Here is a 27,630-nt window from a genome sequence, read left to right as displayed (position 1 = left end):
CTCGGCCTGGCCTGGGAGCGGGAGGCGGCCAAGGTGGGCGTGGAGTACGGGGCAGAAGGGAGTGCAGAGACCAACACAGGTTCGGCGGCAGACAAGCTCCTTCAAACGTTGGTCACGGCAGATAAACAAATATTAAAGATTACCTCAAGAAGTATTTTAGTTGGTGCCGATGGAACAGAACGTGTTGGATTATTCATTTCATCGGGGGGACTTCTACTCACCTGTCAAGAGCAGCTGTCTCCTAATTTTCCAGGTGGGTTCCCTGAGAATAAATAACCCGACAAGGGCCGACTGGGATGTTATGCCAAACCACCCACTTCCCAAGCCTGCCCAGCAAAGAGCAGGTGGCGTTCAAACCCCAAACGCTGGCCTAGAAATTACCACGGTCAGGGCTATTGGACAGCCCAAGTAACATGCTGCAGCGCTTGGGGTCCCTGTGGCCCAGACAGGCCCTTCTGCTCCCTCACATTCCCAGTCCCCAGACCTTGGTCCTGGGCTAGTGCACGTGAGTGGTTCGGCCAAGTCATGGCCCAGCTGCTCAGGTGGCAGGGGTGACGTTCACCTCCTGATAGGTCGGAACAGTTCATACTGCGGAATCCTCTAGCAAGCCTTGTCATTTGTCTAAAGATTTTGTAGTTTTCACTGAAAGAGCAGGGAAAACCCTTCATCCCTTCATGCTGAAACAGGCATCCTCTAGGGACTGTCCATCCTCAAAACGCATCCTCTGTGTGTGGGCAATGCCCCCTGACATACCTCAGAAATAATCTGAAATGTTTTTTATTTGGAAATGTTAGGCTTTAAAGTTGCAAAGGTAGCCAAGAAAATTCCCATCCCCCTTCATCCAGCTTCCCTCAATGTCAACATTAACTGGAGCACAGTGGCCAGAGCAGGGGATTCATGGGTGCGATACTACGAACCAAACTGCAGACCCTATTCTAAGGCAGCCAGGTGCCTGGTCCATGATGCAACTTGGGATCCTACACTGAACTTGGCCGTCATGGTCCTAAGCCCCCTCCAGTACGTGATGGGGCCTCAGGTTGCGCACGACTCCCCACGGGAGTGGTATCGTGTGCTGCTCAGCACGTCCTATCAAGAGGCACTCGACGCTGACGTGTCCTTGTTCGTGCCACTCCCTCGTGTCACGTGGTTCGGGTGGTGCAGGTCGGGTTTCTGTGCCATCAAGTCACAATCTCTCCTTCTGTCACTGATAAGTGGATACTTTGGGTAGATACTTTGAGACTACGCAAATATATTTCTCATCACACTCTCTCCCAACAAGCCTGGTATCCATTAGTGGTTCTTCCTTGTAACAATGATTCCTGTGGTGTTTGCCTAATCAAAATGAATTTTTAAACATCTTTAAACCCTATTCATTTAAGGCCAAAAGGACAAAACCACCTGGCAGAAAGATAACATGCTCCCTGTGAAGAAAGCCTTTCCCACAGCTGTGCAGACGAGTGGCCGCAAACCCACGGCCCCCAGGTCACCTTCCCACCCCGACTTGGACTGGAGTCAGGGCTCTCGTTCTCACTGGTCTGTGTAAGTACTCAAGTAACCTCAACACCGCTAGGAACGAAGCCATAGACGGTCACCAATAACTGTCACAGCAAACGGAACAGATTTCCACATCTCTGCTCTGGGTGGGGTGTTGAGTCGGCCTTAAACACTGCTGCCTCCCCGGAGTGTCCTCTCTCGCCCGATCCCGAGAGAACCTTTGGACAGCGGCAGACGCAGGGGCTGCTGGGGAGGACGGGGCGGAGACGTGCAGAGGCAGCTCCCTGGACCTCTGGGTTTTTATTCTTTGTAATTCCTTTGAGTCCCAGGCAGTGATGTGCTGGAAAATGTTTACCACTTGGCTCTTGAGGAAGAAAAAAATTGAAAGTCTGGATATACAGTGCTTGCCGGTTCTGTGGGTAAGACTCCCTACGTCATTGATTTCCAGCTGCTGATGTGACGTCACTGAACAGACAGTTGGAGAGGTGGGTGGTCACAGAGCATAAAGAGGTATTTCCACCAAAAAAATACAATCCATGTGAGAATAAAGTGTAGTAAGACCATTAAAAAGTGAGGCCTTTGGAGTATCCATTTGTTACCTCTGATTTTAATTTCATTTATTTAATTATAGATATTTATATAAATTTTTAACAATGGCAGTTATTTAACAAATAACTCACAAAATTCCTAAAATTTAACACTCGGTTCTCACGAGCTGGTGTGAACCAGCTCCAGCATACGACCCCCTACAGTGACTGTCACGAGCCCTGAAGCTCTGGACCCCCAAAGGAGCCCCTGAAATTGCAGGGTGACCACCTCCTGCAGGCCCTCTGTGAACACCTAGGGGGTCCAGATATCCGCAGGGGCCGGCCTGGCAGCCGCGCCCCAAAGCATCTGGTGCCACCAGGCCGGCAGGAGGGCGGCCTCCAGTGAGAAGCAGGTCAGAGCCCTTCCCAGGCTCAGGACACATTTGCCATTCTCCCAGGAGGCCACCTGACCCTTCCCTGTTCCTAGAAGAGGTACAGGGATGTTTGGGAAGCAGCCTGCAACAGTGGACAGAGCACGGGAAGGAAGGAGAGTGAGGGAAGCAGGAAGGCCACGTGTTCTGAGTATGGATTATCTGCTGGGGGCGCGGCTGCCTGTTTTCACAGGTGTTCCTGTTCCCTGTAACCCTGACCACCGGGGGACACAGCGTCCCCATTGTACAGAGAGACTGTATGACTCCCCAGGACTCCCCAGCTAGGAAGAAGGGGCGCTAGGAAGTATGCCTTCTCTCCTCACCACCCGTGCCCGGCCTGTAGCACAGGGCCTGTGACAGGCGCTAAGCAGCCTGACTCCCTGACTCCAAAGCGTGTGCCTGTCCTTCCACCAGGGAAGCAATGCTGGGGCAGTGCAAGTGCGAAGAGGTGGCAGTTACTGGTGCACCAGGGGTCGCTGACTCGGGAGTGCGGTGGGGTGACCCCCTCCCAACTCTGCCTTTTACCAGCTCTGACCTACGTTAGGCGTCTCCTAGCTGCTCTCTGAGGCTCAGGCTCCTCCCTCATATAATGGGGATAATCAGATCTACCTGCCATGCAGTGGCCAGAAACAAACCACTATGATTTATGAGAAAAGACTTTGCAGGCTGCACAGTGCTGGGGAAAATGTGTATTAGATGTCACTGTCTGTGACCTCATAATGTCACTCTGTTGGCCCAGCAAAGGCACATTTAATGCCACGAAAGCAAAGGAGGAGAGAGGGGTATAAAGGAAATGGTCTTGGACATAGCAGAAGGCAGAGGGTTTGATCTATTTCAACCTCAAGTTGGGGGATTAATTAGCTGCTCTCTGGTTGGAATGCACCGCAGATGAAGAATTTCAGCAAGCCTCGTCTCCCTGCCTTTTATTTGAGATACGGGGGAGCCGAGAGAAGAAAGCCTGCTGCTTTTGCTCAGTGGTATTGATTCCTGGGAATTAAACAGTAACGCAAAGAGGAGGCATCAGCCGCCCTCCACACCTGCTCCAGGCAGGCTGCCGACGATTCCGGGAGAGCACGGAGCCCAGGGCGGCCACTGGGGATGCACTTCTGAGGTGCCCAGGCACAGCACTGCGGAGGGTGCTTCTTTCGCAGGGGCAGGTCAGGGGCAGTGCTGGACCAAGGGCGCCCTCCGGTCAGACGGACCACTCCCTGCACTGGCCGCAGTCCCTCCCCACCCACCAGGCCCTAACAGAGCTGACAACGCTGATGTGCTGCCGCTGCAGCCGATGCCTGGTCCTCTTCGAGGGAGGGCCAAGCCTGGGAGTGCAAGTGAGCGAGCGTGTGTCTCTGTGCATTAAAAAGTGCATGCGCCAGTATGTTGATGAATCGCCCACAGCGGGTGGGGAGGCAGAAGAAAGGGAGTGGGAGATGGGGATGAAAGGTAAGAAATGCAGAGAGAGGAAACACGGGAGGCCTTGCCAAGCCCAATGAGGAGAACATGCCATTAACTGAGTGTGACCAGTTCAACCCCTACGCCGGATATCTAAGGGAGGCAAAAAGAGGAAAAAGCAGACCTATCTTCTTAGACTCAGAGCAGAAGACCCAAGGGAGAAATCAGGGTTTGATGTGGGCAAGTCATGTTCATTCACTCACTCATTCATTCTTTCAACAGACAGCTTTGTGTGCCTGCCACTGGGTGGTGGGGGCAGAGAAGCAGGGCAGGCGTGGCTGATTCCCCCACAGGGCACTCCTGCTTCCACAGGCAGATGAGGCCACAGAGGATGACACGCAGGTGCTACCCAGAGCAGGCCTACGCTGCTCCTGGGACCACGAGGGGAGAGCCGAGAGGGTCAGAGGAGCCTGCCTGGGGACAGTGAGCTTTCCTCCGACGTCTGAATGTGAGTGGGATTCAGCTCCGCACGGAGTGGAGGTGAAAGGCCCTTTCTGGCAGTGCCAGCAGCAGGTACACAGCCCGTGAGTGAGGGAGTGCAGTGCGTGCGGGAGACTGAGCGGTATCGGAGCAGGAGGATGGGGAGTGACGGTGGGACTCCTGAGAGGCCAGGCAGAGAAGCCGGGAGTGAGGCTCGCGCTCTGAGCTTCTGGACACAAAGCCTGGCAGAGGACAGCGCTGTAGTATCAGTCTGGACACACTGTAACGACACACAGCGAGGGGAGTCCCTCAACCTGCCTGGGGGGAGGAGGGGGAGAGGAAGAGGACATGGAGTGGAGACTTCGGAAAGGAGGTGCTATCTGAGCTGCACCTAAAAGGAAGATAGGCATCTTACTTGCACAGAAAGAGTAAGAACTGGAAAGGACCTTCTAAGCAAGAGAAAATGCATGAGCAAAAGCCTTCCCTACCAGCATCTGAGCTAATGAGTCCAAATATCGAAACCCCAACCGGTCATGACTAAAAGAGGGGGCCTCGCTCGAACCCTCAGGTCTGGTCAGTGGACTCCTGAGCTGACCTTTAAAGGGCGGGTTCTGTGCCTTCCCTACACGCACGATGCAGCCGACACCGTCTCCCCACGGAAACACGTGTCATCCTCACCCACTGCGTGACTGGTGAGCAGGGGCAAGGCAGTGGCTCTCCTTTCCGTCAGACGGATGACATACAGAAATAAAAGCCTGTTTTACAGGGAGAAGAGCCAATTCCCTCCTGCTCTGGCACAAAATTAAACTCCATGAGTGACTCAGCGGACAGCAAGGCACAGAATGCAGCCAGTGTGAAACCTCCTTGTCTAAGTAACCCACGTTGACACCCTCCTTGTGGGGGTGGGGTTGGGGGTGGGTAAGAAAAGGAATTCAGAGAGGCAGAGGTCTGACCTTTCATCCCTCACCTGAGCCTGTCCCTTTCATATGCTAAGAGCAACTGCAGCTAGCAGGGTGAGGAAATTTAATACTATGGTGAAAAAAATATAAACCCCCCAGGCAAAGGGGGACACCTCCTGACCCCAGTCAGTGCCACCCAGGGTTACAATGAATAAGGTAACAACAGGGCAACAGCTTCCTTATGCCAAGCCTGCTGGTGCTGGAGTGTAATTAAGGAAACAATGGGAACCTATTGGAGACCAGCATTCTTTCCCATCCCCCAAACACACAATGCGCCCCAGAAGGAAGCCTGGCATCCTGCACTGCAATTGGGAAGTTTCCACGTGGTTCCCCCCTGGGCAATGGTTCCGGAGGAAGACACAGCCAGGGCTTGGGATGTGGGGCTGGGCGGTTCTCGGTCCCGACAAAGAGCCGGTAACAAACGGCTGGGCGGCTGGGCTGTTATCTACAGAGAGGAGTCTCACCATCAGGAAAAAACAATCCAGGACGTTCACCCTGGGAACCTTTTTAGTTTTTCTTCCTACTGTTCAATTTTGAGAAGTTGGTGCCCGTAGAAGCCAAACAACACGTCCAACAGGCCGGATTCTCGAAGTCAGATCTTTGCACGGGCCATGTCCCCGCTGCCACACGAAAATGAACTGGTGAGTACAGATGAATGGGCCTGAAGATCCTGCCGTGTTACGGTTTATTAAATGCCGTGCTGGAAGATGCCAGGTTTTATAGACTGGAAAGGGCCCTCCAATTAGGAGGGGGAAGGACTGAAGATGAGCCCAACCGTTCTTCTGGTTCCAGGGGACACCAAAGATGGGAAAAAAATGAGGTCATAGGAGAGCAGTGGTTCTTAAGAGTCTGGTCCCTGAATCGGCAGCATCCGCATCAGCTGGGAACTTGTCAGAAAAATAAACGACCGGGCCCCATCCTTCAAGCTTAATGACCAGACACCGGTTTTAATAGCGCCTCCAAGTCACTCGGATTCATGCTCAAGTGCCAGACCTTTTCTGCACTGGAGGTGCTGCGGTCCTCCGCCCCGGCTGCCTGGTAAACTTGTCACCGAGACGCCCCCGCCAAGCCCAGGCCCATTAAATCAGAACAGCTAGGGCTGGAGCCAACGCGGGAGATGCAGATGTGCAGCCAGAGTGTGGACACACTCTGAGTGCACAGCCACTATATACTAGAGCAAGACATTTGGATTAGCTTCTTGGGACTCGTGGTTTTCAGTTTAGCTCAAAGAGGCGATGACTACTGCATGAATCTCCATGAAAGAAAAAGCTTTGGGGAGTGAAGAGATTTTCATATCCGAGAGCTAGAGAGTTGAAACGTGAAGCTCCGAAAGCATGAGAACCATGTGTCAAACCCAGTGGTAACAACACTATTTAATAACTCACCCAGCAAAGACAGCTGACTTGCTCCTCCTAGGGAAAGGGCCGGGACAGTCCCCACAGCCCGAAGTCATTACAGAAACAATGCCCTCGAAGGCAGCAAAGAGCGACACCACACCTCCCACACACCTCACCTCCAGACCCCACAGTCCCCCTGGGGAAGCTCAGCCTCCCACTCACATCTCTGCTTGAAAGCCCCTGGTACCCAGAGCACAGGAGACAGCAGCCACTTCTCACCGGTGTCTGGTGTTACCCAGCATGCAAACCGGTGACAACCTGTCAGGACGAAACTCTAGGAGGGCATTCTTTCGGGATGAGCGGAGTCTCGGCATCACTGCTTACCAAGTGAGCTGTGAGCTGGGGCCACCCTACCCATGTCAGGACATGGGCACTTCACCCACTGTAAGCGCACTCCTCAAACTGGGGTCTGCGGGCATTGTCGCGAGGATCCAAGTTTTACCCCCATGAGAAGGGAGCTGAGTATTACTGAGATGCAAGGAACACTGCAAATTCTTCTCAGCAGGAAGGGACAACATTCTGGAGAATGTTTCTGGAAAATTGGTGGGCCAACCGTCGTGTCCTCGCCCTGTGAGAGCCAGGCCAAACTCTCCGCACGCATCTGAGAGCCAGTCAGGCAACTGTGAACGTGTGTCTGAAACCACCATAGTCATGACGTCATCACAGAGCGAATCTTGAGTAGTGAAGCTTTCAGGTGTTAAACCCCCCTCTCTCTAAAAACAGGGTTAGAATAGAGAAAAAATGAGAAGGAAAAGACCAGGCTTCTGTACCTCTAATGCCTATGATTACACGCACTTTGAAGTCCTGCCAACTTGGGTTTGAATTTTTATTTATTTATTCATCTTTAGAGGGGAAGGGAAGGAGAGAAATATCAATGTATGGTTGCCTCTTGTGTGTCCCCTGCTGGGAACTGGCCTGCAACCCAGGCATGTGCCCTGACTGGGAATTGAACCGCGACCGTGTGGTTCGCAGGCCCGCGCTCAATCCACTGAGCTACACCAGCCAGGGCTGGGTTTGAATTTTGACCATGCAATTTATTCATTCTCTGGAGTTGAATGGTATGCTTCTGAGTCCCAGGTGTTTCATCTGTAAAATGGGAATAATAATCCTCAGCACTGACTGGGCTGAGCAGAAAGAAGGCATGGATCGCATTTAGCTCAGTGCCTAGAAAACAGCAAGTAAAGTAGCATCTGCGATCATTAATTATTACCCCGGAACAGCCAGCTGCAGCTTCGCTTCCCTTGTGAAGGCTTGCTTGACAGAAATGTTCTCACACACACGCAGACTCCCAGAGTCTTTGTAGTTTCAGTGCTGCTGGTATGCAACTAGATTTTAGTCATTATGCATTAGTATATTGAAAGTGCTTACTTACACGTTTGTAAAGATTTTCTTGAGAAAAGAGACCATGCTTTTTTGGGTCCCCAGTGTGTGGCACATACCTGATGCATCGAATGTACAAATGAGTGAGTGAATGAATGCATGAATGAATGAAGCAAGCCGCTGTATTTTCCTAGTAATGAGGTAAGAATCAGATTCATTAGGATAGCAAGAATGGAAAGGCCGACGCAGAAGAGAGATGAACAAAGAAGTAGCTGACTACTAGATATGAGCAGTTTCCTAATTATAGGCAATCACAGAGACAGTTCATCTAGAAAGCCCTCTCTGAGGATTCTCTCGGGGTGGGGGTTGGGGAGGGAGCTCGCACAAACACTCGGAAAAGACTTGCTGGTGGTTTGCTCCTGCCCTGTCCTCTGAACCCAGCCCACCTGAGGGCAGATGCTTCCTGGCCATTACTTCTGAGCAGTCTGCTCATTCACAATGAGTATTGACCATTTTCAACCTCCCAGCAGATAATTGGAGGAACAAAACCAAAATAAGTCAGCCAGGAAAGCAGAACATAGGGCTTATTTTTTTTTCTTGGCCATGTGGGGATGGGAAACTCCCCCTCCTGCCCCTGCCAACCAAACTGTAGTGATGGACGAGTCATCTGCAAAGTCACACGTGTCTTACCTACGCCATGAGAAGGGCTGTGTGACAAGAGAGAAGCCCCATGCTCCACTCCAGTCCCCAAGCCATCTTTCCCAGCTGTGGGGGTCTGTCCTGGAAGGGTGAGTCCACCATGCAAGCCATTGACTTCTACCTTTAGACTTCAATTGCTATTCGTAAGCACAGATATTTTAGGGCTCCACCAAGTCAGCCCAGCCCGGAGTCCGGGACATCTCTGGCGCATCACCACGGGGACTCACCGCATCCTGACAGCTGAGCACCTCCAAGATGCTGTTGAGGAGCTCGACGCAGTGCTTCTTCTCCTGGGCCTGGTGCGGCAGGTCGTCCTGCTCCAGCAGCTCCTTCAGCTCCTTGGTGATGACCGGAAGCAGGATGTCCCGGCATTCTGGAAGGAAGGCGGTTCAGACGCACTTGAGCTCCCGCGTTTTTTACTTTCTTTGCTTTCTGATTTTTAGATAACTAACTTCTCATGAAACAGATACTCCGTGAATATTTAAAACTGAAATATTAAAGGTCAGGTCAAGATTTCCACAGAACATCATTCACAGTTCTGGTCCCTCCCCCAGCCTGTGAGGACTGGCCATAAAAAAAAAAAAAACAGAGCTATGGAATAACCAAGATGAGATTCGAGTTTTAACCTTAAAAGCTCATCCTGCTGGTATTCTAGTGGAGATACCTCAGTTAGATTCCTTGACAAAGATATGAGTCCCAGAGAAAAGGCCTGTTTGGGGGCTGTAGACATTAATAAAGATCTCCTTGGGAAGTCGCAAGGCTCCAAATGTCACTTAAAAGGGAGCTAAATTAGTAAATTATCATGGAAAGGTCTGGTAGTGAGCTCTCCATCCTCATCCTAGACGTACAGTGGCTAAGCAGTAGGCAGGTGCCTATGGATAGAGATGATAGGAACCACTGAAAGTTTCAGAGGAAGGGGTGAACTGAATGACTGTCAACCCCCTTCGAGTGTTCTGTGGTTCCATACAGGAAAGGTTCAGAGGCAGTAACAGGAGGGAGGATGCATTTGCTATGTGGGAAGCCGGCAGGTGTGTTTATGTTGTTCACCAACCACTGTGGTTGTGGGCGCTGCGGACCAGTCCTCAGCAGAAGCGGTGGTCCGTCAACCTGAAAGTCACCTGCTTTACAGGTTAGCACAACCAGCACCCCGACCAGACCAAGCCTCTTGCTGGTGACAGCCAGCAAGATTCAGCTCAGGAAGCCATGAATAATGGGGCCTGTTTTCCAGGAAGTACTCTTGTCTTTTTGTTAACCATGATTTCTCAGAAACGTCTGGCTCCTCTCCTTTGAGATGAAATAATTTTTCTTCTTTGTAATTGGAGCTGTGAAATTATATTAGTCTGTAAAGCCTCAGGAAGCAGCTATACCCGTGGCTTGATTGTCAAGCAAACAAACACAAGTGATTTAAAAGATAAATATTGCAGAGGCTTAGATCAATCCTAATGGGCAGAGACAATGAGTATTAGAGACCTGTAAACCCAGCCTGAGGACCCAATGCCTGACAAAGGCTGGGACATCTGCCATCCAGCGCGGAGCCCAAATTGTAATTCAGACCAGGCACTTAGGAACCCGCAGAGCTACTCAACTCTCTATTTCCCTGGAAAAGAGTCTTCTTTTGTCAGAGTGACTGCAGGGAGGAAAATGCAGCGCTTCCGGCTCCGGCTCCGGTTTCTCCTGTCTTGGAGAGAGTTGTGTCCTACGGTATAAGGTGCCTGGCTCCCTCGAAATGTGACATGGTTTTGCAACCATTTCGTGACCTCGCCACCTCCTCTCCAGCACCAGCCCCACAGGGAGAACAACACAGGGATCCTCTGTCTACTCTGGAAAACCACCTCGAGGTGCGTGAGGCTAAACACGCACCCGTGACCACACCCACAGGTGCAGCCACAGCTCTGAAAGAGGGGCACACCAGCGACTCCCCAGCCCCGCACAGGGCACCCCAGTCACACAGCCAACCAGGCAGCCTCGACTCCTCCTCGCTCTCTCCCCAGTACCCACTGCACCGTAAGGTCCTAGCCACCCAGCCCCCAAGCCTGCCTCTTCCACCTCTGCAACAAGTCCGCCAAACTGAGCTCCCCGCTTCCAGCCCCAGGAGTAGAATGCCCACAGAAGCCCCCTCCTGGAAGTTTGCCAGGCATTTCCTATCGCCCTGAGGGTGAGTTTGGTAAATTCCTCATGACCATGCCCTTGAAATCCTGCAGCTTCACCTCCCTGGCGCTGCCCAGCCAAGCTCCCCTCAGTGCTCTTACCCCACCCACCTTCCGTCTGGGTCTTAACCCAGATGCACATCCCACAGGACAATACACCCCTGAACTCCTGACTCCCACCTGCATGGCCCCGCTCTGCCCTCCTGGAGTGCCAACGCTGTATGTCTGTCTTACCATTGGTCACACTCTGTGGTCATTGTCTTTGTAACAGATCAAGGAGTGAGATTCTTTCATCACCCCAGACACAAAGCTAAGGCCCGAAGCTGAAAACAAAAGGTGCAATTGCTCCACATTCTAAATTCCAATTATTTCCAGAAGCTGGGGTGCTCCACCACCACTCACGGTTTTCCGAGAGGTACTGGTTCAGTACCAGCCCTAAGCCATCTGCAATGCACCCCATCCCAGACCTGGGAGGGTCAGCGGGGCCTCTGCAGACAATGCAAGGGGAAGCCATACAGAAAAGCCACTGCCCTGAGGCTGAGGCAGGGTTAGGAGACCCGAACGAACCACTCATAACGTCCATGAAGATGAGACGGGCACCTCATATGCCCGAGTGGGAAACGTTGGCTGATCTATAAGCCCAGGCTCCTCCTGGTAGCACCTGCAGAACGAATGGACCTGAGAACATTCTGGAGCCCCTCTCTCCCCCTGGGGAGGAGGGCTAAACACAGTCACACCTTCAGTGTGCTCAGCCCCTTTCTAGACCTGCCTGTGGCAGCCTGTACTGGAAATTTCCCTCCACTCACAGCCAGCCCCTCACTCTGTCACCAGCATGGGTTCCTCTACTCTTCAATTCCATTCGATTTTTCACAGGCTTGAAAGTGAAGCCCATTCTGCTCTGGACAAGTTCCTACCGACTGAAAGGTGAATTCAGCTCAGCTACACTCTTGGGGGTGGTGAGGAACACGTGGCCATCAAGGATCACCCCGCCCTCACCCCCAGCCTTTGGACAAGGTGGGAATACCCGCTATTGAAATCCCAAGCTCTCCTGGGCGAGATTGAGCAGAGCAAGCCCAGCTCTGCCCGGCTGCTCTGCTTCCACTTGACCTGGGGAGCGTCTGCAGAGGTCAGAGGCCACTTGGTCTGATCGGCTAGACCCTCGGAAGGACCTTCACGGACCCTGCACCAGTTGGACGGACAGGAGTTCCTTCTCACAACCTCCCTCCTTCCACTGGCTTGTCGGAAGAAAAGTGATTCCACCTCACCAAGCAATCAATAACCATCCACCAAGTTCATGTTCCAGAGCGGGTTACAAGCCTTTTACAACTCTGCCAGCATTCCTGCTCGACACACTCTTCATGATTCACGCCCTCGCCAGCCAGAACACACGCCTGATCACAATACCCAGAACCATCACGTGCGCCCCGCCGTGATGTGCAGCCTCACTTCTATGACCCTGAGAGCCAAAATGTGTGCCTCCCCGGCTACACAGCACGGCCCGTTCAGAGATTTCAGAGCTCAGCGACGGTCATCACCCTCTTCGGGTCTCTCCAAGGGGGTGGAATCCTCACGAGGGACGCACTGTGGGTACTTCATTGTAGAGACCCCCTCAGGCCCGGCTGTCGCTTCACCGTATGTCCATCACACTGAACACGAAACACGCTGTCGTCCTGAACCCGTAAGCAAATGCCCTGTAAAGAGTTGGCATTTGCCACTCAGAAGCACGGTGACAGCAGGTAAACGGAATTGATGGGTTAAGTGCTGGAATCTTTAAGAAGATGTATGTTTATGTCTAAAAATGTCACGTTGATTATAAATATAATTTGTAAGCTCTGATACTCTATATACGATATATTTATATCCATGAATAGTTCCTGTAACAGGCACTGTTCTCGTGGACGTTATATACTAGCAGGGTATCAGACATGATTTAAGAAGATATTCATTGTCTTGGGTTGGATTCTGCAGAAGCAAGCTCTAGGAAGGCATCCTGGTGAAGGTGACTGACTTATGAGGAGGCATTTCAAAAGAAAAAAAAGGGGAAGAAGTCCAGACAGGGGGGCAAAAGCAGGCTAGTCTCACATCAAGGGGGGGTCGGCAGGGTGGGAGACAGTGGGTGGCGGCAGTGTGGGCTATAGGAGCAAAGCGGCCGTTCAACTCAGAGCCTGGGCGTGCGCAGTCCCAGGAACTGTGGGTGCTCTCGGGGCAGGGGCGAAGCTGACCCCACAGTCCAGGTCGGCCCCACGAGGCCAGTGCTGCTGGGAGGGAAAGCCTCCCTGGAGCTGTGCACAGAAGTGACCGGGGGCCCCAGGAGACAGGCCCCTAAGAGCTGATGCTACAATGGTGAACACTGGTAGTTGCTAGAAAAATACCTCATGGGGCCACATGAGACCCAGTCTGGGGTGGGCAGGGCAGGCCACCCCACAAGGGCAGTGGAGAAGGCCTCCCTGAGGGGGAGACACTCGAGCTGAGGGTGGGAAGAGAAGTGCCCACAGAGATCTCAGGGACAAGCGTTTCAAGCAGAGAAAATGACTTGCAAAGGCCCTGGGGTGGAAATCTGCCTCTCGGGCTAGAGGGATTATGGGGCACGATGCGAGGCTAGATTAGAGGAAATGGGGAGCATGACATGAGATGATGAACTTGGGAGAGCTTGACTAGGGCCAGGTCTCCTCAGGCCCCGTGGCCCATGGTGCAGCGGCGTTCGATTACTGGGTGGAGATAAACTTGGGTGCTGTGTGTGTGTGTGTGTGTGTGTTTAATAAGGAGTTGCAAGAATGCCTAGAAAGAGAAGCAAGGGAACACCACGGAGGTTTTTCACAGGAGGAAAGAAGAGGTATAGTATTTATCAGGCCCCCACTCTCAACTGGGCATTCTCTGCGTAAAGAAGTATTTCACCTATGAGCACACAGCTAGTACGTGATAGGGGGAGCGGGGGATTTAAACCCAGGAAACGGGATTCCAGAGTCCGCGTTCTCGCATCTACTAGGCTACCCTGCCTCCCTCCTGTAACAGTGTGCAGCAGGAGAGACAGACGAAGTGGACAGATCTGGGATACTGTCGGGGGCAGCGCCGACACGTCTTGCTGCTGGATGAGACGTGCGTGCGCATCTGCACCGTGAGCACTTGAGTGAGAGACCCACAGATCCATTTTAAGGCTTATCCAATCAGGATCTCATCATGAAGATCATTTCACGGCCTCAACTAGCAAGTAATGAAAGGCCCTCATCAACATTTTTCTCACAACGGGGTGGCTGCACAGGTGGTCTGTCTGCCACCACACCTTCCGAGGCCTTAGGGCGAAACTGGTGAGCTGGCAGCCGCCCGCACCTGCAGGGAGCGGCCCCTTCACACTTCCCGAGGTCACTTCCCTGACCATGCCGCCACTGCCTCTGCCTGGCTGGGGCTCTTGTGAAACCACAGTCCAGCTCTGTAAAAAGTGCTTTTAGGAAAATAAAGGTGCAGATACGCCCAACTGAGCCATGAACCCAAACTTGATGTGTTCCCTGATGCTTAGAATGATCGCATGCCCGATGCCATTCCAGAGTGTCGCTCGGCCTGTTGGCGTGCTCCTGGCCCCCCACCACCCTGGCTCACAGACAGAAGGGCAAATGGGAGGCCTTGGGGCTGAACCAAGTGGCCTCTGTACTGGACAATCCGGGGAGTCTAGAAGAAAGGACTCCCATCAGAGCAACGTACCCCACTTCAAATTCACGCCACAGGAGAAAGGAGTCACGGTAGCTTTTTGACTGCAAAGAACTGTGCCTTACAGCCCTTGTCCCCATTTGGTTCCAATCCAATGACACTGGAATTCAAATCAGTTAGCACCCCTGTTACAACAGCCCGACCGCCCTCAGCCCTCCAGGGCTTATCAATCTGCCTGCCTCCTCTCCTCTGTACCTGCGATACCGAGTCCCTTAATCCTCTCACCCCAGCCCCAGTCTCCTCACGCAGTTGCCTGGCTCCGTGAATTTTAATCTTCACTTAAACAGAAACTCTTTCACCTCTTAGCCTTTCTGAGCTACTCCACAGTCTCTCACGTACGTTAGTTTTCTCATTAGTGGGAGTCATTACAACAGATATACTTTCAGTAAAGGCCCAAAACCATTTGTCTAGAAAGCCATCGGAAGTGAAAGGAAGAGAGAGAGTGGGATATTGAGAGAGATGCCATATAGGTCCAATTTCTGCTGGGTTCCAGGCATCACCTTGGGAGCCTTATTTAATCCGTATTAAAACCTGTTCTGTGTATTGCATCGTCCCCACTTGACAGATGAGGAAACAGGAGCTCCAAGAGCTTGCCCAGGGTCACGGCGTGACCTGGTGAACTACTGTGACCATAAGAGGCAAGATATGCATCTTGCCTGTCTGAAACAGGCCTGTCTGACTCCGGTGCTGACGTGATTCCACCTTCATTCACAGGCTCAGAGGTGCAGACGATTCCAAACCCCTGGGCTCTGCAAGCTTGAAGCAGCCACGCTTGGAATTTGCTAGCTCCCTTAAGGTAGACTTAGGCAGAAATGTAAGACTCTGGTTGGTTGGTGTGTTTAATAGTTGGCTATTTCCACGTCTTTTAGTAAGGGTTACAGTTCCAGGGGAATAAAAAATAAACAAACAAAAACACCGGTCCTAGAATTAAACAATAATGAGCATTTGTCAACTCAGTGATTTGGTCTTTAGTCCACTCGCGCATTTTTTTCATGATTTAATTTTAACCAACCATTTGTTCAGTGACAGTTGGCTGAGCTTCCTCGTGTCACTGTAGTTGACCAGAAACTTGAGCAATCAAGACCCACGACCATCAAACCTTCCACTACCATTTCCTCAGCAGACACTGAGAGCCTGGGGGGAGACATCGACCTCAGTCAAGTCGGTCACACGTGTAGGATGCATGTTAGATGGACTGGTGTTTGCTGATTTGGGAGAGTGAGCATGGTCTGTGGGTACTAGGAGCAACTCAGAATCAGGACTCTATTTAGTGTTGCGTTGCTTCAAAATGTATTCTTCTGTGTTGTCCTTGAAGAAACGAGAATTATGAGGTCTGCCCAGAAGGGATTCAGCCATGTAATATGAAAAACAGAGACATGCATTGAAGAAGATACAAGATACAAGAAACATTGCACATAGGACAATGATGCCTCAGTCCCTTCAAAGTAGGCACCTTGGGACCTCACACAGTTCTCCCAATCACCATCAGCTGTCCTGTAGTATTTTCCTGAATCTCATCAATGATCTGAAATCTATTCCCTTTCAAAGGTGATTTTAGTTTTGAGAAAAGCCAGGAGTCACAGGGCTCCAAATCTGGGCAGTAGGGGGACTGAGTCACCTGGACGATTTGATATTTTGCCAAAAATCTCTGCATGAGACGTGATGCATAATTGGGCGCGTTGTCATGATGAAGCTGCCAACCACCAGTGGCCCTTAGCTGCGGCCTTCTGAGTCGTCCCAGTAGTTTCCATAGGGCAATGTTCAAGCTTCATGCAAAATGTGATGCAGATTCATTGCTCTACTTGCTCAGTCATTTTGAATGTGACGGCCACACAGCGTGCGTGCTCACTCAACAGCATCTACTGCCCCCACTGACTAGTAGAGTGAAGTCATCACTGTTCGTGAATGTGCATTCCAGCCCACTCTCCTTGGCTGCCAGGTTACATCGATGTCACACAAACTATTCTCACTGTATTAACAATGGTTGGATTTTTCGGGACAGACCTCATATGTGTTTCTTCCCCTTCCCGCTCCCCCTGAGCACCCTGCTGGCAATATCTTAGCATTTTTGGCTTTACCCCACCTACAGGCAACTGTGAATCGGGGGCCTGGAGATGCAGTTCTGAATGCCAGCCTGGCTACTGCCAAGCTGTGTGATGTCATATGGGTCATTTCACATCCTTTTTTCCCCAAAAATGGAGATTAAAATGTCTTTTTCATAAGAGGGTCCATATAAAACATTATACAAATCCAGCTGTGGTCACTATGTGCAGTGTGGTATGGGATCTAGGCTATCCCTACGCAGTTTCTGAGTGCAAACCAGAGCATGCTGAAACTTCAGTTTCCTTTAGCTGTAGCTGATGCGTACACTTGACCAAACACCTGGTCCGGGCATGCAGAAATGAAATGGACTCGAAGCTATTATCTGTATCACTCCAAGAAAAGTGCGCTTTGTGTGGAACACCAAACTCAGAAAATTGAGTTTCAAGAGGCAGGTATAAATTGAAATAATTGATACATATGCCTCGGATTCTCACATTTGCTTTGTCTGTGGATAGACTGAAGGATGGCTCAGGCAAGCATTCTCTGAACATCTTTTCCCATTTCTGTTTGCAACTTAGAATGATAATGCCACTCACCGGCAATCCTCAAGCTGCACCTTAGCAATCCCGTACCGTTGCCATTACAAAACTTAGAAACGCGAGAAGAACACAAAAACCAACAGCAATGTTTGGGATCCATATGAGCAGCTGGTGTTTCATTTCTGGGGAAAGCACACATTACAATCCTCTTCTTTACATTTTAAGGCTAACAGAGGGGCCCTTCATTTCAGAGAATTAAATGAGAAAATTCTCCTGGATTCAAGCATTAGCCAAACGGAATGGTTGTGTAATTGTTTCAAATCATCCTTCCCTTCCCTTCCCTGTACCAGCTCCCAGGGAGAAGAGGCCGGGGTCCCTCTCTTGTACAGCTCCACACGTTTAAAATCTACTGTCGGGCGGTACAAAGGGAAAATAGAGAAGTGTGATCTATTTCAAACCAGCTGAAGAATTGGAGACACACTTCAAAGACTCAGGAAAAAAAATAATTGCCATCCTCCTCCTTTAAATAATAATGGAAATGGGGAGACTTTCTCTTTCTGGCCTGTTTTTCTCTTCTAAAAGGGCTCCGCTGGAAAGGTGGGGGGTGGAGACAGCCCTGAAGCAGCAGGGTTTTGCCTGCTTCCTCTCTCCACTCGGGCGACAGAGCCGGCAGAGCCCTCCCCTGAAGGGCCATAGCCAGAGCGATTTCGGAAATGAATCACACACTTAGGCCCGCTATTTAAATGAAAGGATCAAAGAGACTCTGTTTGGCCTCGGAAGCTAATGAAGAGGAAACTGGGCAAAGTATGAGAAGGGAGGAAATAAAGAGGATAAATATCAGTCAGTGACCTGTAATGAGCTTTCCCGCAAAGAGGGGACAATATATGGTCCCTGCCCTTGGGCAGTCCAAGCGCAATAAAGAACAAGAACAAGTTAACTGAGGGAACAGCATAAAAAACACAGGCAATGCAAAGCACTGCGTTTGCAAATGTCCTCAGGTCCTGCTGATGAATCTCAAATGGTACTTTTTGAAATTGACATTAATATTTTATTTGGGGTGTGACGTGTTGGTATATTTATGATTAGTCATATGTCTTTCTTCACATACTATCTTAGTTCCAAAAAGAATAAAAGAAAAAAGAAGATGCCAGTGTGAAAGTGAGTGTGAGGGGTCCCGTAGCCCCTGAAATGTGGCTCCCCACTTCCATGACAGACAGGTCTGGGCAATAAAGGAAATCAGGAAGTGTTAAGGTCAAAAAGAACCAGTTACTTTGAGAAACACAGCTTTCTGCGGCGTGATATTCTTAAAGAAATGTTTCATGTCATGTTCTAGTATTAATGTTCTACATGAAGTTTAGTAGTGATTAGCTGCTTTTGACATCAAATTGTGGCATTTTAGGTCTGAAAAGACCCTACGATAACTGATGGTTTGACTCATATCTGTTAGGTGGGCGTGTGAAACAGGAACACAGTAACTGGGGGTGAGCTCGTGACTACGTGCCTATCCTTACACGCCACCTTCATTTTTTTTAAGCGAGTAAACATTTGTCGAGTGCCTAGCCAATGTCCAGCTTCACGCACGCCATGGAGGGATCAGCAAGGCCGCTTAGTAAGAAGCTAGGAGAATCCCCTGGTGAGTGGAATGAAGAAACCGAGACTCATGGTTGAACAAAGGGCTGAATGGCGGAACAATTACCAGCCAGCTAATGAGTCACAAGCCCCTGTCCGCCCTTCAGCTGAGAGCTGATGGTTTAAACCACCGCCGTCAGGAAAGGAGTTTACAGAAATCAGTTATACCCTGACGCATCCAACATGGAGGTGAAACTAACCAGAGAATGATCACATTGTAACACACTGCACACTACACAACGCACCTGGAAATCTCATGAATATTCCACTGAGCTCCTCCCCTGGGACCTTGCCTAAAATTCTCACCTACAGAAAATAGATAAAACGCTCAGGACAAAGGACGCCGGCACGCACTCTTCTCTGAGCACGCCGGCACCCCCTTCCTCAGGTGTGGGCTGTGGCTCTTCAGACCTAAGATCTAAGGGTCCCGATAAGACCTGCACCCAGGGGAGCAATGGCCAGTGGCAGCTCATCCCAGGCTCACCCTCTTCCTGTGCCTCACTGGCCCAAGCTGTAATAAAGTCACTCTCATTTTCTTCAAAATTTCCCTGCACGAGTCAGGAAGCTGGAGACTGCCTGACACGCAAAAGGCCTCAGACTGGGCCGGGTCAGGGCCAGCCCCTGGCGTGGAAGCAGTCTGGTAACCATAGGACCAGGACATAGTGGCAAAGTTCAAGAGCAGGGACCAGAGTCCAAGGCCTCGGTGGTTAAGTGGAAGTGAAAACTGAGTCGCCAGAAGAGCTGAAGGCCAGCTCCAAGTGACTGGTGGAAAAATAATGGAAGAGGAGAAAATTTCCATGAGTGCAATGAATACAATTTTGGAAATGCTGAGGCTGACATTTAAACACAGATGTCAAAGGGACAGCTGGCTAAATGTGTCTGAAACTGATCTAGTACAAAAGGTGAAGCATGAATTCAGCTCTCCGAAAGACACATTAAACACGGGTGTCTCCCACAACGAATTTCTAATGGGCAATCACCGTGCATTTAGCAGAGAGAGAGGGTGGCTTATTCAAGTCTATTTGGTGATGATCACTGAGAGCATGATGAAGTGAAAAGAAGAAGAAACAGAAGAAGACAAGGAAGACGAAGAGGAGACGGAGTAAGTGAAGGTGGGAAAGAAAAACCAGGGGGTTCTGGGGTCCAAATGGGGGCTGACGGGAGACGGGCACAGTGGGGATCTGGGACTCGGGAGCTAAAAGGGGCCTGGAGACATGGGGGACTGTCACTTGAAATTTTTAGATCATCATAAGGGCAAGATTTAGATAGAGCTCAAAGATGGTTAGGTGGCCAGAACCGCTCATGTGATCTGACTGACAAGTTTGTCCCATGGTCACTTGACCAGGTAGAGCCGCTGGAGCAGGAGCCAGGGGCAGGGTTTTCCGGGAACAACAGTCAGCGGCTATGAGCACCTGCTTGGCACCTGACCGCTGAAGCTGGGACGGACGCAGCTAAGGCCGGCCTTGTGCCTCCAGGAGTCTCCTCCAAAAGCCTCCCCCACAGCCCACCAGCCCAGGACAAGGAGAGCGGAATGGAAAGAAACGGCGGCATGAAGGAGGCTCCACTCTCTCATCTGATGCACTTAGTAAGTCAGCAGGCCACACGGTGAGGGTCAGAGAGTCAGGGATGAGCACAGGGTGGATGCTGAGAGCAGGAATCTCAGTGACTGTCCTCATAACCTCGGGCCAGTCGCTCCATCTCCTTACAGCTTTGTTTCTCCGTCTGCGCAGTGGAGACAGTAAAAGCGCCTCCCGTCACAAGCTGGTGAGAATGAAGTAGGACAATACATGTAAAACAGCATACCTGGCCCATGCTAAGTACCATGAAAGTGTCAGTTATTACTATTTATTTTTTCAATATCTGTATACAACTTTCTGGGCAATGGAAATCGGCTCCATCACAACATGTGTGATGGTTGCATGGGTGTACACCTGTGTAAAAAACTCACCGAGCTGTGCATGCAAGGTGTGCACACTTTACTACATGGAACTTCAGCCCAAATTAAAAATATGTATTGCTATTAGGTAGGTATTATCATTTTCCCTGTTGAACAAGAGAACACAGTGAGGCTTGAGGAAATGAAGCAGATAAGCCCTGGGTCTCCCACTCAGGTATTTAGACACTTGCTCTTAGAGACTGGGCCGGGTTCCTATGTCCTCGGAGCCCTGGGCCTCAACAGCACTCAAGGCAGCAGTGGCCCAAAGATGCGGTCCCCAGGTCTGCCTGGAGAAGCTCCCACATGAAGAGAGAGCAGCTCTTTCCTCCTCTCTCCCAGCCTTTCTCCCACCCCTCACCCTCTTCTCATCTTGGCTCAGTTCCACTGTCTCATCGACTATTAAAACCAAACTCCTGCTGAGCACCACCCTGGCTGATGACAAAGTGCACACCTCCCAGCAGGGACACACCCAGCTGAGGACCGGTGGTGGTTAAGGATGGAAGGAACACGCCCTCAAGCTCTGCAAATTCCCCCGAGGCCAAAGACGCCTTACTACGCACTGAAGTGTATCCACTCCAAGTATGCACACAGCTCTTACTGAGACACAGAGCATCGTCCAGAGAAGAGTGAGTGATTGTAATTTAAGAGGTGCTGCAGAAATTAATTTTGCATGCCTCCTCCATTAACAGTGTGTCTGAATTAGCTTTAATGTGCAAGTTATCCTGTTAATCTTTGATACTAAAAAAGGATGTATCGACATGAACCTCCCCAGCCTGGAACTTAGCAATGCGGCCTTTTTATTAGCCATCACAGAAGCGGCATTATTTCTTGGCGTCTCGGCACTCTACCTACTAGCATGCAGTGCCACCTGTCACTCTGTGGAACCACTGCTGATTCAGAAGCCCATTCTTCAAACATTTGGCTCCGACTGCCCCGAAGTAGCCAGGAGTTGACTCCACCTTCCTTTTGTGCGGGTGTTTTCCTGATTCCTCTGCATGTGACTACATTTTCCACTGAAGGAGCATTCTAGAAAAACAACACATGATGGCCGACGACAGCACGAGGAGACACGGATGGGATGTGGGCGATACCGATGGCAGGGTTCCTGGGTGACCACGTCACAGGCAAGCAGAGACTTTTCTTCAGGAAACGGTATGAGATGATCAGTATTAAAGATAATGGGAAAATCACCCAAACAGTGTAACGCAGTCTATCCTTCCCCCAAGGGGCTCACCTGATTCATGTAAATTACAGGAGAAAGAAAGTGACCTAGCTAGACCCCCATGTGCTGAATAATTGTCATATTCTCGTTCCTTGAATTTCATACATCCAAATCTTTAAACCATGGTACTAGTGGGAAAATGTTCGATAAACTGCATTTTGCTGCCCTTTTTCTTCCACTCACACCCTCTCAACGAATAGCAAGATACTCAGAAATTAAGGTACTTCTCAGAAGGGGAGCACAAGACAAGGAGGATGTCTAAAATAAAGCATTAGTCCCCGAAACATAAAAAAAACCAGGTTCTGTTCTCAATAAAGGCAACGGCCTACAGTTGGCCTTTGAAAATATACAAAAGTACTTACATACCAAAGTAAACTGGCAGCCAATGCACCTGTTTACCTGGCAGAAAAGTTACCGATAATGAAGCATCTGTCGATATTTGTGAGTTCGTCTCTGGGACTCAGATAGTTTTTATATTTTCCTCTTAGATCTAATCATTGTTTTCCTGGCTGCTACAAAACAGAGGCATGACGAGAATAAGAAGGAAACCAGGACGCAGCCACATCTATCCTCAAAGGGCTTAAACATTCAAAAGGGCAGAATCAAATGTTTTCTCAGCTTTGGTTAACCGTCATTTTTGCCAATGTGCAATCCACCATGTATTCCTCATCATTTACAGCCTGCACTGTTATTTACTTCATGTTTTTTTCATAAAGTGGAGTCATTCTAATCTGCTTACATTTCTTTGAAATGAAAACTTTTAAAAGAAAAGCATACCACGTCAAAGGAAAAAACCTGTATCTTGCCACAGATGGGACATCAGTGTTAAGGGTCAGTACTGTGGTGAGTGTAACTATCTACACTGCGAAAACAAAACCCTTTTATTAAATTCTAAGAGGAACTTAAGCCTGAGGTTTTGTTCCCTCTTTGTTATCAAAGGACATTCCTAGAGAAAGATTAAAGACAGAATAGACAAGGTAAGCAATCTTTGCATGGAAAAAAGATAGGGATTTGGAGGAAAATAAATGATCTTCCCCTTTTGTGATACGGTACTTTGTCTACGCACACCTAAATTATCCTCCACACTGAGGGAAATAATTTCCCATGGGGTGGCGCATAGTCGCACTTTGGGAAAAACAAGTTAAAAGAGAAATCAAAACTGGGATTCCTGGCCTCTCAGTTCTTCAACCAACTCGTGTGCCTTCGGCAAGTCGTGTCTAGCCTTTGGACCGGTTTTCTGGACCGTCAAGTGAGACTGGATGAGAAGGTCTCTCCAAGGATTCACTCAGCTCTGTGCTCGTGTTTTGTGAAATCTTTAAGCATGTTCCAGAATATCTCCTCATCATCTAAAGCATACGGTTATTAATTGCATTTACCCTGTTATCTGAGAATCTTACCAGGAGGAAAGAGCAAAGATTTGAAAAGATCAGCTACTCTGGGGCAAAGGAACCTTTTGAAACTGTTGTGTTGGAAAAAAAAAAATCAATAAAATCGACTGCAATCCAGGCACACACAGAAGCTAACTGTCCAGGATGTATGCCCGTGCATCCCTCGGCTGTGACCACCAGTGGGCAAAGCACTGCCTTAAAATTGGCCTTACAAACCACCTGATCATTGCCTGGGTCAAGTGGCAGTTTATGCCAGGTGAGCGATAGAGGGGGCTGATGCAAACTCTCAGTCTTCTCTCCTATTGCTATGAGATAGATAAACTGAGGGGTCAAAAGAAAACACCCAGATCAGCAGTTAAAAGCCAGCTGAGTAACTGTACGCTTGCTCATCTGCAAGATCTGGTGTAGTTAAGACGATTTCTCCACCTGTAAAAGAATGACAACAAACTAGGGTTTCTATAAAAAACTGTAGACAGAAACGATTACTGCAATTACGGTAGTATATATGTATGTACACTTAACAGTTTTTTCTCTCTATATTAACATTCTGAAAGAGTTTATTTAGGCAACCCTATTTTTAATGCTCTACCCTGGCTTCAACTCTGAACTGATAATAATGAAAATGAATATAATAACTATCAACATATAATTTATGACAATAATAATTATATTAATTTTAACACGCTTGTTACCACCCTGGGATCATGCTAAGCATTATTTCACTTAATAGTCTCACCAACCCTATTATTATACCCTTTCTGCAGATAAAGAACAGGAGGAGCGGTGACGTGACTTTTCCAAAGTCACTGATGGCTGCACCTCAGAGATTGTAAAACGAAATGAATCAACCCTACAGGTGTCTCCAGAACTGAATGAGCCTCTGGTAAAAAGATCATCCAAGAAACTCTATACATTTGAGGTCAAAGTCAAGATTATGGGGGGGGGGAACCCAAAGGTTATTAAAATCTAGTGCAATNATATCTCCTCATCATCTAAAGCATGCGGTTATTAATTGCATTTACCCTGTTATCTGAGAATCTTACCAGGAGGAAAGAGCAAAGATTTGAAAAGATCAGCTACTCTGGGGCAAAGGAACCTTTTGAAACTGTTGTGTTGGAAAAAAAAAAATCAATAAAATCGACTGCAATCCAGGCACACACAGAAGCTAACTGTCCAGGATGTATGCCCGTGCATCCCTCGGCTGTGACCACCAGTGGGCAAAGCACTGCCTTTAAATTGGCCTTACAAACCACCTGATCATTGCCTGGGTCAAGTGGCAGTTTATGCCAGGTGAGCGATAGAGGGGGCTGATGCAAACTCTCAGTCTTCTCTCCCGTTGCTGTGAGATAGATAAACTGAGGGGTCAAAAGAAAACACCCAGATCAGCAGTTAAAAGCCAGCTGAGTAACTGTATGCTCGCTCATCTGCAAGATCTGGTGTAGTTAAGACGATTTCTCCACCTGTAAAAGAATGACAACAAACTAGGGTTTCTATAAAAAATTGTAGACAGAAACGATTACTGCAATTACGGTAGTATATATGTATGTACACTTAACAGTTTTTTCTCTCTATATTAATATTCTGAAAGAGTTTATTTAGGCAACCCTATTTTTAATGCTCTACCCTGGCTCCAACTCTGAACTGATAATAATGAAAATGAATATAATAACTATCAACATATAATTTATGACAATAATAATTATATTAATTTTAACACGCTTGTTACCACCCTGGGATCATGCTAAGCATTATTTCACTTAATAGTCTCACCAACCCTGTTATTATACCCTTTCTGCAGATAAAGAACAGGAGGAGCGGTGACGTGACTTTTCCAAAGTCACTGATGGCTGCACCTCAGAGATTGTAAAACGAAATGAATCAACCCTACAGGTGTCTCCAGAACTGAATGAGCCTCTGGTAAAAAGATCATCCAAGAAACTCTATACATTTGAGGTCAAAGCCAAGATTATGGGGGGGGGGAACCCAAAGGTTATTAAAATCTAGTGCAATAAAATGAGAAAAAAATGAATATTCACAGTTCTGAAGCTCTCTTGTGTTTCTTAAATTATAAAAACAAGAAGAAAAATCGAAAAATTATCTAGCCCTCTCAAGTCCGAAGGCACTTTGCTTATATTTCTGTAGAACATTCATTCTACACTTTAATAAACAGTGCCTCATTTTGCAAATGAAGGCTAGCTCCTTGAGGACTTTACCATATTTTTCCCAGCTTTTTATTTTCTCAGTGAATGCTCAATGCTTTGTTTTGAGCAGGGGATCAATAGACATTATGGAATGGGAACGCCTGTTCTAAATATCGTCTGTCTTCGTTACAAAGGTTGCCCCATCCATCCTGCGTGGAACTGGAGATGGTAGAGAGGCAGTTAAAGACACAGGTCTCGAGGAGAAAGCAAAGACACGCATCAGCTGAAGGTTGGGGACTGTGAGCATTGGGACGGCACGGAGCGACCAGTACGGATGCGCGCTCCGAGGCAAACGCGGGCACAGCCATGCTGGAATAGAGCTGACACCTGGAGCCCCGAGCGGTTGTCCAAGGAACTGAATTGGCTCCAGGGCAGACTCCACTCCTCTCTGTGGCCTTGACATCTGACCCTCCCGCACAGAGAAGCAAGCGCAGAGGCCACAGCCACCCAGCAGTGCATTCTGGGGACCAACCAGGAGAGAGAACCTGGGAAGGGCTTCCCAGTGTTCTCCCTGAGGTCAGTAAGAGAGGGAAGAGAAGTAGGTGGTCAGAGCTGGACCTGCGGGCAAAACGCTGCTGGAAGACCGGCCACAGGGGAGGCCTGGATATCACGGGTGGTCCCTGTCCCTGGAGCAAGGGCAGGAAAGCCGTCTCTCCACTCCGCACCTCCCTCACCCCAACCCCAGTGGCTGCCTCTTGATGCTTGTGGCCAGAGATCTCAAGGTGAACTTGGAAGTGTGAACTATGTATCTTATGCTCACAGAATTATTTTACCCCTTTCCTTTGCTCCGTAGTAGAAGTGACTCTGCTGCACGCTGATAGCAGGTCCCAGCATCTAAGATTTGCAGCTCACTGTAGGGCCCTGAAATGCCACAGATTTTCCTGGAGGCAACTGGGACCTACCTGCTTTCTTGGCACAGGCCTTGAACAGACAGCTGAGTGCTGTAGGGAACCTCTTGCTACCTGGGCTGTGATTGATTTTAAAACCTACAGCTGCTACCAGAGGGGAGCCCAGAATCCCTATAAACCAAACCAAACGAAACCAGGCACCTTGCTACAGATGGGTCCTGGAAAATCTGGGGTATTGGCAGGGGCAAGCCCGAAGGAAAGCAATTTCTTGAGACCTGCAGAATCATTTGCATGAGCAGAAAAATCCACCTGCAAGGGCAATTTTATTGTCCTGACTATTGCCCCCTCTCCGGGGGCTCGAAAGACCGCTGGAGTCCCAGGTACCACGCGAAAAAACGCAGGCCCTGTCCCGGCAAACCTCTTGACAACACACCGTGGATTCAGCTGTGGCCTGTGTGGACAAGGCACTACCCAGGACACATCTGAACACAGTGAGTCCTTTGGTGTCTCCAAGGTCAGGCTGACCCTGGTGCTCTCCAAACTCCAGGGTAAGAGAGTGGTTTTCAAGCAGTTTCGATGGTACTTGAAGTTGCTGCCTCTTTTTCTACATCGTTCTGGCAGTGCAGACTCAGTGACTATCAGAGAGGCACAGGATCCTAGAATACCAGCTCTCTGATGATAAACCTGAAGAATGGAGCCCAGAGAGGTTAAGTGCTTTGTCCAAGGTCACACTGCTTGTTGGCCGCTTTCCTGGACGAGAGTTTAACTCTTCTAATTCTTAGTGTGGTGTTTTCTCCAATAGACTGTTATCTTCCTTCAATTAAGGTAATGATTTCTTTGTCCTTTAAACACTCACTGAGCACCTACTCAGTGCCAATTTTTTGGAATACAGAGAAAAGATTCTTTACCTGAAGTCGAGAAGGTGGTGTTGGGCCAGCACAAGGGAAATCTGAGAGCAGCTTCAGAAGGAGGAAACCTCCCCAGACCCAGCCTCTGTGGATTCTCACTGCATTCGTCTGGCTTCTAATGAACCAAATGTAGCCGGAGGAACGCACGGCGTGGCCAGACACTGGCAGCACAAGAGGCCCAGAGGCACTATGTCGGTGCCAACTTTTCACTCATCCTGGGAGGAGGAGCTGACGACGTTCCCATCTGTTTGGGGAGCCCACAGAGATTTCACTAGGGGAAGGTGTGCTAGCATAACCTAATACACATTAAACGCACTCAGGTTTATTACTGGGGAGGAGAGAAGAACGTGTGCTTAAATTTTAAAAATCTT

At 49.3% G+C, this 27,630-nt stretch overlaps 1 protein-coding gene across 2 annotated transcripts in view; it reads right to left on the bottom strand.

Annotated features, from left to right (window-relative positions):
- The window catches only part of DOCK2 (dedicator of cytokinesis 2), a 357,524-nt gene that overhangs the window by 217,785 nt on the left and 112,109 nt on the right, over positions 1-27,630 (bottom strand). For both annotated transcript variants that reach the window (XM_037057743.1, XM_037057741.1), the window contains exon 26: positions 8,924-9,069. In XM_037057743.1, coding sequence (XP_036913638.1) covers positions 8,924-9,069 — 146 coding nt within the window. The remainder of the gene's footprint in view (positions 1-8,923; positions 9,070-27,630) is intronic.

The sequence above is a fragment of the Sturnira hondurensis genome, unplaced genomic scaffold (genome assembly GCF_014824575.4).
Source record: "Sturnira hondurensis isolate 20B ecotype Veracruz unplaced genomic scaffold, ASM1482457v3 Scaffold0009733, whole genome shotgun sequence".
Classification (NCBI taxonomy): domain Eukaryota; kingdom Metazoa; phylum Chordata; class Mammalia; order Chiroptera; family Phyllostomidae; genus Sturnira; species Sturnira hondurensis.
Note: the sequence above shows the minus strand (reverse complement) of the source record. Positions and strands in the feature narration are given on the sequence as shown.